Source organism: Gymnogyps californianus, chromosome 17, assembly GCF_018139145.2.
Source record: "Gymnogyps californianus isolate 813 chromosome 17, ASM1813914v2, whole genome shotgun sequence".
Lineage (NCBI taxonomy): Eukaryota > Metazoa > Chordata > Aves > Accipitriformes > Cathartidae > Gymnogyps > Gymnogyps californianus.
The window spans coordinates 179,860-191,625 of record NC_059487.1 but is presented as its reverse complement, the minus strand read 5'-3'; the positions used below and the strand labels follow the sequence as shown (position 1 = coordinate 191,625).

The window sequence follows — 11,766 nt, the reverse complement described above, 5'->3', positions numbered from 1 at the left end:
GGGCAAAATGCCGGTAAGATTCAGGTGAGTCAAGCACATGAGGCTCAGCTCTGGCAAGGGAGCCGAGAATACTGCTGAAGCCATCGAGCTGTGTCTTAAGGGTGTTTCCAGCAGGAAGCCTCAGCGTCGGAAGTTCTGTTGCTACAGCTAACTGATTGAACCCCTTCCCCTCGTGACTGCCGTGTCTGTCTGCGCCGTGGACCTACTTCAGCAGTTCAGCAGGAAAAGGAAGGTGCTCTGCCCAAAGACTAGTCCTCAGCTGGCTGGCTGGGGCACTCCTCTGGGTCTGGGAAAGAGCGGAACTGGACCTGGATCGCCCACTTCCTGGGAGATGCTCTCAGCAGCAGATGGCCACTTCTCCCACTCCTACCTCTGGGTTACCTGCCAGAGCGTGGGAGGGTTTTTCAGGCTTCCAAGCCCCGTTTCACAAAGGTGTCCCCATTATTTCAGAGAGAAGGTCAGCTCTGTCCCTCTCTCCACTGGTGGTGTTCCCTTGCCTACGCATATTGTTTGCCGTGAAGTCCCCTTGACGCCCGGCTTTCCGTGGGCACCGCTGGCTTCCGATTCAGCACTGCGCATTCCCCTGCCGGAGCTGGCTGCCTGAGTTTCAACATCTAGCCTGCTCTAGATGCTTAGCAGATTAGGGTCCCGCTTTTTATCTGGATTGGCTTTATGTTGACAGACCTTGGTGGTGGAATTCCAATGTACGTAGCAGGTTCCATAAGGCATAAAACTCTAGGAATTGCTTCACGTTCATTGCGCCATTCACTCTCCTTCAACTCCAGCTCCTCCCGGGCCCTCATCCAATCCGCCATCAGTCTTCCAACATCTTCTTGACATCTTCAGTGCCTGGTAAAATTATGGAGAAGGTTATCCTGGGAGTTACTGAAAAACACTTGAGAGACAATGCAGTCATCGGTCATAGCCAGCACGGGGTCACGAGGGGCAAGTCCTGCTTAACTAAGGTAATTTCCTTTTAGGAGAAGGTCACCCATCTAGCTGAGCAAGGGAAGCCAGCAGATGCGGGGTTTTGGGATTTTAGCACAGCTTTTGCTAAAAAGCTGGAGAGCAGCCCCGCGGAAAGAGATCTGCGGGTCTGGGTTGACGACCACTCGAATAGGAGTCAACAGCGTGCCCTGGCAGCCAAAAGGGCCAGGACCCGGAAAGAAGAAAGACGTTCCACGCCGACTACAACACGCAGACAAGCTCTACCAAATGCCGAGTAAGTAACCAGGCTGGATCAGCGTGGGTGCTGCTGTAGGTGCTGGCAAGATGGGTATGCTCTACAAATCTAGTCTTCCCACTAAAAAAGACTTTGAGGAAATTAGTCTGAACCGAGACCCATTGTATCAGACTTCTGCTTGCCGCACCAATTTCCTTCTCCATCTTGATACTGGATTCAAACGCTTCAGGCAGTATCAGAAAAACCCCAGTCCCTTTCAGATGGTCACACGGAGAGGAAGGGCATCTGGGAGCGCCTCTTCCTCTCCACCCACTGGGAAGGGGCTTGGATGGCTTTCAGGCATTCGCCCTGTTGTGCCTAAGCGAGGATGGAATTTTAAGCTACGCAAAATGGCAAAATCAACGGAGGGTGAACAAAATGGACTGAAGCGTCTCTTACCCGTGTTTCTCTGCCAGCTTCACCATCATGGGCGAAAGTTCCCATAGCACAAAGACACCAGGCAGACCCTGGTCTCCCAGTAGCCCGTCGGCTCTCTTCTCATGTCGTGTGACTGAAAACTGGTCAGTCCTTACCACCTGGCAGGAAACAAACACAGCAAACGTCAGAGGTCCTCGGGGCATAAAGATTACCATGGTGTACGGATACTTAAGAAATAAGTCTGGGGTCACGTACGGTTTGGGTAATGCATTTTTCCGAGAAAGTTTGAGATGTTAGGGGCTTGATTTTTTACCAAAAACCCTCAGGCCATTTAGAATGCCAAGCTCACGGGCTAAGTTTTGGGGGGAAAAGGGAAATCACGTGTTACGAATAACTAGGAAAGCAAGAGAGAACAAAGGAAGAAAATCATTACGCCACTGCCTACATCACGCTTAGCCAGGACCTTAATCCTGGGTGCAGCCTGGTACCTCCAGACAGAGCGGAACTGAAAGAGGTTCAGAGAAATGCAGCAAGGAAGCTCAGGGCTTGAATGGCTCCCACAAAGGACCATCGGAGTAAGCCGGGACTCGTCAGCGGGGGAAAGACACGGCCTGCAGGCTGGCACAGGAAAGGTCTACGACATCCTGAGAGGCAGGGAGAGAGCGGGCAGCGACCGTTCACTCTTGCCCAGCAGAGGAACACAGGCCATCAGATACAGCTAGTGGGAGCAAGCCCACGAGGGGAGGTGTTCGTTCTTACAGCAGAGCAGACCTGCTGAACGCCTTGCAAAAGGGTGTTGTAAATGCAAAACGTTTACCTGAGTTCACGGTCAGATGGGAAAAGTACCCGAAAGAGAGCCACTGAGGGATCTCAATAGACCATAACAGACTCAGGAGATCCCACGAGCTGAAAACAGTTGCAGATGGAGAAAAGCATTAGGGACCTTCTTTCCTCATTATTTAATGTGACAGAAGTCCCAGAAAGCGGAAAGTTTGTCTGCCCATCATCCCTCCTCCTACTCCTTTTCACTGTCCTCAAAACACCAATATTCCTAATTCTGCCTCCAAAAGGTTTGCAGTAACTACATAGTCCTTTCTGGTTTTCACCTGGTTTTTCCCCCTGCATTTTCAATTCAGTTGTGCAAGACTTCTGGGGCACACGCAACTAGAGAGCTACCCTGACCTCACCCCTTCCTCTCCGTACACAAAGTACTGGCTCTCAGGACAGCCAGCTTGCATTCATGCCTGTTACAGAGAATAGATGCAATGCAGAGATGCTTCTTGTTAACTTAGAGACACGCTGTGAAGTTGTAAATAAGTAGCTGTAGTAAGGTTGCTGTTGTTACGCTAGTGCAAGCACACAAAGCAAGTTCTGCAGGAAGAAGTGAAATATTTTATTATTAACAACAATTAATATTGTGGGGAAAAACAGGGTGGTGGGTTTTTATTTTTTTTGCACAAAAGCGCTTCTTCATCTGTAGAAACTGTGCTCAAAAGCTTGCTTGTTTTTCTCCAAACACCCCAGTTGCTCTCACAAAGCCCATTCACATTCTCCCCTGACCTTTACCTCAGTGGTACGGGTTAAACTGGAGTGAGTGACAGGACGGGGGAAAACGAGGCTGAAATTAAAGCTCTTTGTGAAACCTTTGTGAAATCTCACGCTTCCAAAACTTGATCAAGGGAACTGCAAACCTTCCATTAAACCACAAGTATTTTTAATCAAGTTCCTGCTAAAGATAGAAGGCAGGGACTGGGGGAGCAAAGTCCCTCCCACTGTAAGAGAAGATGAGGTTCGTGACCACCTGAGGAACCTGAGCATACATCAGTCTAGGGAACCCGATGAGATGCATCCCAGAGTCCTGAGGGGACTGGCTGATGTAGTAGCCTTACTGCTGTGCCTGGGCAGATCATGGAACAGATCCTCCTACAAGCTATGTTAAGGCGCACAGAGAACAGGGAGGTGATTCGAGACAGCCAGCAAGGCTTCGCCAAGGGCAAGTCTTGCCTGACCAACCCCGTGGCCTTGTACGATGGAGTGACTACCTTAGCGGACAAGGGAAGAGCTACGGATGTCGTCTGTCTGGACTTCTGTAAGGCCTTTGACACGGTCTCCCACAACATCCTTCTCTCTAAATTGGAGAGAGAGGGATTTGATGGGCGGACTGTTCGGTGGATGAGGAATTGGTTGATTGGTCGCATCCAGAGGGTAGCGGTCAACGGCTCCATGTCCAGACGGAGATCGGTGACAAGCAGTGCCCCTCATGGGTCCGTACTGGGACCAGTACTGTTCAATATCTTCATCAATGACATCGACAGTGGGATCGAGTGCACCCTCAGCATGTTTGCAGACAACACCAAGCTGAGTGGTGCGGTTGACACGCCTGAGGGACGGGATGCCCTCCAGGGGGACCTGGACAAGCTCGAGAAGTGGGCCCATGTGAACCTCATGAGGTTCAACAAGGCCAAGTGCAAGGTCCTGCACCTGGGTCAGGGCAACCCCCAGTATCCATACAGGCTGGGGGATGAAGGGATTGAGAGCAGCCCTGCCGAGAAGGACTTGGGGGTACTGGGGGATGAAAAGCTGGACGTGAGCTGGCAATGGGCGCTTGCAGCCCTGAAGGCCAACCGTGTCCTGGGCTGCACCCAAAGCAGCGTGGCCAGCAGGTCGAGGGAGGTGCGTCTGCCCCTCTACTCCGCTCTGGCGAGACCCCACCTGCAGTACTGCGTCCAGCTCTGGGGTCCTCAGCGCAGCAAAGACATGGACCTGTTGGAGCGGGTCCAGAGGAGGCCACAAACATGATCAGAGGGATGGAACACCCTCTCCTGTGAAGACAGGCTGAGAGAGTTGGGGTTCTTCAGCCTGGAGAAGAGAAGGCTCCGGGGAGACCTTACTGCAGCCTTTCAGTACTTAAAGGGGGCTCATAAGAAAGATGGGGACAGACTTTTTAGCAGGGCCTGCTGCGATAGCACAAGGGGTGATGGTTCTAAACTAAAAGAGGGTAGATTTAGACTAGATACAAGGAAGAAAGTTTTTACGATGAGAGCGGTGAAACACTGGCACAGGTTGCCCAGAGAGGTGGTAGATGCCCCATCCCTGGAAACACTCAAGGTCAGGGTGGATGGGGCTCTGAGCAACCTGATCTAGTTGAAGATGTCCCTGCTCATTGCAGGGCAGGGGTTGGACTAGACGGCCTTTAAAGGTCCCGTCCAACCCAAACCATGCTATGACTCTATAAACTACCACTATTATTCTGGCCACTGTGTATTTATATAAATACCCGAGGAAGTCCTTTACAACTTAAATGTTACTCTAAAAGTTCTGAATTGCTTTAAAATTCTCCTGAGGCATTCTCCAAACTATCCCTTCCAGAGATACTGATATTCAGCTCCCGGGCTGAACACCTCACTGGAGGCTGTTTTACAGCAGAGCAGCAAAGTTTTGTAGAACAAGTGAGACTGAGAGACTGCCCAGAAACATTCTCCTCCAAGTTCTTCCACACCCATGTGGCAGCACCTCCAGAAAACACTTTTATATTTGTTCATGACGGTTCGAAACCTCTGTAACAAAACTTCAACAACGTCCTCCCCGCTGAAGCAGCGCTCTTGTTATTATGGATAGCAATGCAAAGACATTCCAAATAAACAGTCAGATACCCTTGGAAGCTAAAGGTCACAATAAGCAGGAAAAGAAAATACTTTACCGTGTACATGAGACTGTTGGAAACTTTTGCCTGGGGCAAAGTGGAAATTTCCAGCTACCTGCAGGAGACAGTAATCTTTCATTAAAAGGTCTGAATCTATATAAATAAAGCAGTCGTACTAGTGCTTGGCTTTGTAAATGTTTGTTTAAAGAAGATATACACCAAGCAACTCATTTTCATAGGTGACAACAGCAGCAGATATTGTCCTAACAGGGGGATGAATTTCCCCTCTTCCTCACAGGCAGGCGTGTGGAAAGCCATAATTACATACTGATGTTGATAATACCTGTTCTATGCAGATTATTATAGTGGACATAAAAATGGGAAGAAGAAAGGTCTATTGGGAGGGAACTGACTGCTGCTGCAGGACCTACAAAAAGGTATCACAGAAAAGGACCGGAGAAAGTAACTGATAGGGGGTGAGCAGGGTAAGAAAACCCTGAATACAATAAACAACAGTGATCCTATGTATGCATCCAGGAAAATAAGCGGCATGCAAAAATAATGCACTAAACCTACCCAAAAAATACCCAAACCAAACCCCCCAAAACCCCCAAAAGACAAAGGCTGTTAAAATTTCACCCTGGAATCTGAAAGGGATATGGCTATTAGGTGCCAATCCTCCCTGACACTTACTAGCAATCATACACACTCTCCCCTGGAAGATCGGAATGTCCCAAGCTCACGTGCTACACTGCACCTTCGATGTCTGTGCAAACCTGTTGCTTGTGTTAACTGCAGACCTGATGAGAATGGAGATGTGCAAAATTCCAAGTGCATAACAACGGCCCCCAGAAACTCCCCCCGTGACACCCACCCTGGGACCCTTGCTACCTCCAGCATGCCCCTTCGAATCTTTCCTGCTCGTCACACTTTGTGAGAGAGGGTCCCCGAATGGTTCGGTACCCATGATGATGCTCAAATCACAATGTCTGGCTTCGTGAGTAAAAGGTTTCCTTTCCAGAAACAAAGAAGGTGGTCTCCAGGAAGAGTACACAAAGACGTAAAAAACCCCAGAGTTTGCATTAAAAAAAAGAATTAGCCTGGGCCTGACTGCTAGAATGTACTTGGGTACGTAACCTGCACGTCCAAGTGTTCTGGGTTTGGTAACCCGCCAAATGACAGGGTAGTTACACAGTTACTTGGTACATCTCGGACTACATTTTCAGACACCAGTTGCAAAAACCACCTCTCTGAGCATTTTCAGCTTTGACAACCAACTCCAATAGCCTTGCTTCCACTGTTTTTCTACAGAAGAGAACATGTCACTCTCTCCAGCACCTCTGCTGGCAAGCTGGTGGTTGCTCTTATCTCCAGCATCCGCTGGTGCTCTCTGTTTTAAGACTAGAAGGCCAGGCGGGACAACCTCACCTCAAAGAAGCTGCCTCTCCTCCTCCAGAAACCTCGGCAAAAAGACTCGCCAGCTAGACGGTACGAAAAGCTAACCTTCTCCAGCCGGCATGCTTCCGACCAGCCCACACAACGAAACGGAGAATTAGCCCCTTCCCACCGCTTTTCCTGACTCTCCTACCGAACCCCTTTACGGGCACAAGTACCTTGCTGAGCCCAGGGGTTATTTATTATATTACGCTCCTGTGAACACCTACAGCTGGCAAAGGAGAGGAACGCCCCGACTCTGCCTTTTCACAGGCACCACCATCACGCAGCAGGTTCACAGCAAAACCCGTCTCTCACCTTGTTGACCTCTAGGAAACCATACACTTGGCAGCCCTCGTTCTTCTGCTCTTGCATTTTCTGGCTAAACCCTTCCCTCTTGCACTGCTCTATGCTATCCGGGTTCTTGAAGGCCCAGCCTCGCCGCCTGTATGCTTCTCTGGCATCGTCACAAGTATTACAACACCTGCAAAAGCACAAGCACCATCTTACCATCTTTATCGCTAGAAAGAGAGGCTCCAGCTCAGGACTTGAATCCTTGGTGGATTCTTTGCTTCTTCAACAAAGCAACAAAGCAAACATCAGCGACTGGACCTTGAAAGGTGGCCTAATGCTCCTGAAGGAGCTCGAGCTTCTTGAGGTTCTTTTTGAGATTTTGGCATGAGGATGCAAGCTGTTTTAATGCAGTGCTTGAGTCTGAAGAGGGCTCTGCCCGTCCATTTAGACAGCCGACTCACTCCTGGGCAAAGAAATTTGCTACAAAAACCACATCATTGTCCCCCAGCTCCGAGCGGTTTGGAACTTCCCCGTGTGAACAAAGCATCTGCCTGTTTCTACTCCTCCTCTCCTCTGTTTTTAGGGCAAGACTGTCACCATTGGAGGGAGGGTTAATGGCAAACTTTCTTCATTACTTTTCTGCCTCTGGATAACACCTTGGTCACCGCCAAAACCAGTTTTCTTTCTCGGTTCCATGTTTTGCTGGACCAAAGAGAAAGCTGAAGGCTGGAATCACAAATCCCTCAAGATGGAAACACCTCTGGGGAAGGACGCAACTTGACAGATGGGACAAACCAAGTTACTACAGAGACAATAACAGCGAAGGATAGTCCAGAACCTATGGACTATCACGCATCCATTCTTGCAGGAATTTGCAGGTAGGAGGAATGAGAAACACCAAGTGACACCCGTTGCTTGTGTGAGCCATGAATGTCTGCTCTTTGCTCCCGTAAGGATGCAAAGCCTGCAGCAGAAGTGAGAAGGCAAAGCCAGAACCAGGTTTTACTCCAAGACAGCTCACGGAACGGTGAACTAATTTACACAGCTCCCCTCTGGACACCAAATAACCCCAGAAAAGATTCCGTTTGCTGAGATACAATCTGTGTGCTACTGCAAAGGTAGTGCAATTGGCACTGCCCTTAAACAGCCATGGAGGCAACCTAACTCTGCACGCCCTTAACAACCGCGAGTGCAGCTTCCAAAGGCATACCAAAACCGCAACAGTTCTCCTCATTCTCTGAACCCGTGCCCAGGAGGATTTCACGGCACAGGCCTTCATAGACATTGTGAAAACAAACACGCGTGCAACGTAACTGTATTAATTCAAGTGCTAAGAAGATACAAACAGGTGTAAAGGTTACCTAATGTCCTCTGACTCCGCCCCGTAACAGCTCTCGCAGCGATCGGCATCCAAAGAATTTGGATCAAACGCTTTTTCTTCTTCTTTCCCCAGCTCTAAGACAAAAGAGGATTCAAAGTGATGAGGCGTGTCTAGAAACGCTCTCTCGTACTCTTGTTCTGTTCTACGCACAATAACTGTTCCACGCAGGAACGCAACGATTTTGTGTCGGAAGCTGCGCATCCTGCACCCAGAGCCCACCTGAAATGGTGTGCAAGCAAGACCAAGAAGCAGAGCAGCACTTGTCATCTCAAGAACACCCTCCATAGAAATCAGGCTGTTTCAGCTCACAAACCCGGAAGGACAGGACCGAGCCTCTTGGCTTACAAAAGCCCTCTAAGGCTCGCTATCTAGGCACTGCTGCACTGCCCTCTCTGAGCCTTGAAAAGGTGGCTCCTTGGATAACGAATGCGGGGGAAGGTGGGAAGGTACACCGTCAGACACTGCTGAGGGGATAAAACGTTATCAGGGCCCTGTTGGTTGAGACTGGGAGGTATAACAGGTGGACGGAAGCGAGCAGTAAAGAAGTCTGTATTTCGTATTAGCCACAGAAAAAACAGATTTGAACTAGAAAGTATGGAATAGGCATGAAAATCAATCATTCACCTTATTTCTTTAACCACAGACTTTATGCTGGTTATGATCAAGCAAAGAAAAACTTTCAGGAAAACATACCCATTATTAAGCAAACAACTGTGTGAGACTTTCTTTCTAAAGCTTGCAACATTGAAAGCAGTTGAAAGCGCACTTAAGAAGTCATTCTTTAAAAAGCGGTATGGCTTTTCATCTTGTAATTACGCTACAAGATAGCGTCAGGAAGCATACAGCTTAGTAATTGCTACGCTTTGTCCAAGCCACGATTCCCACCGTTTGAACAAGAACACTTTAACAGAAAAGTTAAATCTGAGCGAGACAACTCAACAAATTCAGTTCACGCCGATGCATAGAACTACACCGTCTCCCAGAAAAGGTAATAAGGAGCTCACGTTTTGGAAAGGAAAAGTCAGGACAGTATTACAGTGTTAGATTGCAACACTTTGCCAGCACCGTTGCTGGTTGGGAATCGAAGTACAACGATGAGCCGTAACACGTCAAAAACATAGAGGAGAGGTTTATGTAGCCAAGGACCACTTACTACAACTTGTAACCGAGAAATCAACGAAAGTATATTTATCAGGTACGCATTAACACACACAAAGTAAACGTAGGAAGGTGCAAGTTTAGGCTGAAGGGTCGAGTCACTGGAGCCTTCCCTGGAGAGAGGCTCTTTCCTCTAACCAGCTCGTCCCATTTGTCAGCCCACTGTGATTTAAAGATAGAACCAAAGCCAAGTTTTGCCACAACAGCTGCTTGATTCCTAGTCGTAAAAGACCATTAAGTCGGCAGCTTTATTCCTGAAACGCATCCGTGAGTCCTTGTTGTAATTTCAGAGGGACTAGGCAAAGATTTGCCTTGCAAAAGCGGCGAGTATAACAGGAGTTTGTCTGATCTGCCCGTTCAACAGATTTGCGTGCTATCAACTCTTCCAGAGTTTGTGGTGTTTAAATGCTCTTCAGCTGTCACTTGGTCCCGTGAATCTCCAAACGGGCATACAGTGACGGAAAGACGACGAGAGCATCCATCCAAGAAAGGCAGAACAGCGCCTTACCGTGTCTCTCGGCCTCTGGAGTCACACGATTGCCGGCTTTATCCAAACGTTGTTTAAACAGATTGTGCTCCACATCCAGCTGCTGCTCTCCTGCTACGTCCATGGCATCGATGCTCAAATCTGAAAGCAGCCAGCAAGGAAAGCGGTCTATAAACACACATTTGGTCTGGCCTGTGGCAGGCTGAGGAAGCATTCAACCCGTGAAAATACACAATCTTTCAGCCAGGGGGATAAGGATGTGCCAAACTGGAAGGGTGCGTATGGCTGGGGCCAAGTGACGTTTAGGGAATAAAACGCACGTTGCGGCACCCTAAACGACCCTTCCAAATACGGGGTTTGCTTTGCTCTACAAGAAGGACTGTTTCCAGCTGCCACAGAAAGCATTACCCTGAAAGGTAATACGCTTAAGGCAAAAAACCACATCCAAACCCCTCAAAGCCCATCACCGTTTTCAGGAGTTAAGCTTAAAATGGGGTGAAAGCTGCCTCCTGCCTCTACCCCCTCACCCTTCCCCCTGCAACATCAGCACAGTTCCTTGTGACCCCTTCTCACAAAGAAGATTGAGAAGGTCTGGGGTCTCGGCCTGCTATCGAAGCACCACGATGCACTTGCTGGCTCCAGGCTCTCTTAGAAGACCGACAGCTTCTGGGCACAAAACAGCAGAGGCTTCCAGTCTCTCTGGCCTTCCCACGCCCTTTTAAAGGTGACGAAGGCAAAGACCAACATCATCTTGGGTGGTCAGAAGGAAGTCGGACTCACTACATTTAGAGCCCAACGCATTACCCAAAGGAATTTCTACAACAGAACAAGAGGCAGGGAAGATCAGTGGACGGCCGGATAACGTGCACAGCACTAATGCCCAGGGAGACTGGCCAAACTTTCCGCCACTTCATCCTGCAACTTTGTTTTGAACTTGGTTAAAGGTAATCAGATTAACAACGCTCATTCTGATTTTAAAAGTTTTGGAGAAAGGTCATCCCGTGGCATTGGCGTTACAGTCAGAACGTAAGGACAAAAATCACGGAAAAGTTGCGCCTCCTCAAGTAACTTCCAAAGGAGACTCTAAAGCTTTTCAACAGCAACACGGTCAAATCTTGGCTCCCAAGTGAACTCTGTGCCAGCTTCTTCAGTATTACTGAGCTCTCTGACAAAGTACACCGCCATACCGAAACCTAAGTGGGTTTACACCTTAGCCTCATTTGTAATCTAGAAAAATAACACCGCCTGACTGGAAGCGCTGGTTTAAGCGCCCAGCGGGCCTGCCTGGAATCACCGCGTAACCACAAGGCATCACCAATTCCTCCCTGTCCGTGGCCCAAGCAGCGGTGCGGCACTCGGAAGCACCAGGCACACGGAGCCTGTTGGGCCCTCGGCAAGTACAAAAATTATCCCCGCTGTTCAGCAGTCTGACTCACAAGCACAAGGCATATGTGGAAAAATGACATCTAGGTTGATCTTCAGTTTATCTCCCCTTGATTTGTCAACGTACAATTCCGGATGAACCTAGGAACAAAGAAAAAACAGAGAGTCCCGTTTCACTTGGCAGCAAATCCAAGGGCCTCTTTCCCGCCACCGCTCTGGCTCAGGAGCGCATTTTTAAGACGGGGCGTTCGCGAAACACCTGAGCTGCTGCCTCCCACGGTAGCTAAGCGCTTGCCGTTCGTAACGCTTTCAAAAAAGAGAAGACTCTGGGAATCTTAGAATTTGGGCTGGGCACGCGGGCTCCCGCGCTCGCTTTCTTTTCCTCG

At 49.0% G+C, this 11,766-nt stretch overlaps 1 protein-coding gene across 4 annotated transcripts in view; it reads right to left on the bottom strand.

Moving 5' to 3' along the window:
• The window catches only part of ERGIC3 (ERGIC and golgi 3), a 63,744-nt gene that overhangs the window by 51,305 nt on the left and 673 nt on the right, over window positions 1-11,766 (bottom strand). Inside the window, exons 3-7 of one of the 4 annotated variants that reach the window (XM_050907537.1) lie at window positions 11,434-11,521; window positions 10,019-10,138; window positions 8,333-8,426; window positions 6,996-7,161; window positions 5,301-5,358 (exon numbers count right to left, since the gene is read on the bottom strand). In XM_050907537.1, the coding sequence (XP_050763494.1) occupies window positions 5,301-5,358; window positions 6,996-7,161; window positions 8,333-8,426; window positions 10,019-10,138; window positions 11,434-11,521 (526 nt within the window). The remainder of the gene's footprint in view (window positions 1-5,300; window positions 5,359-6,995; window positions 7,162-8,332; window positions 8,427-10,018; window positions 10,139-11,433; window positions 11,522-11,766) is intronic. The other 3 variants (XM_050907539.1, XM_050907540.1, XM_050907542.1) reach the window with 3 other exon arrangements.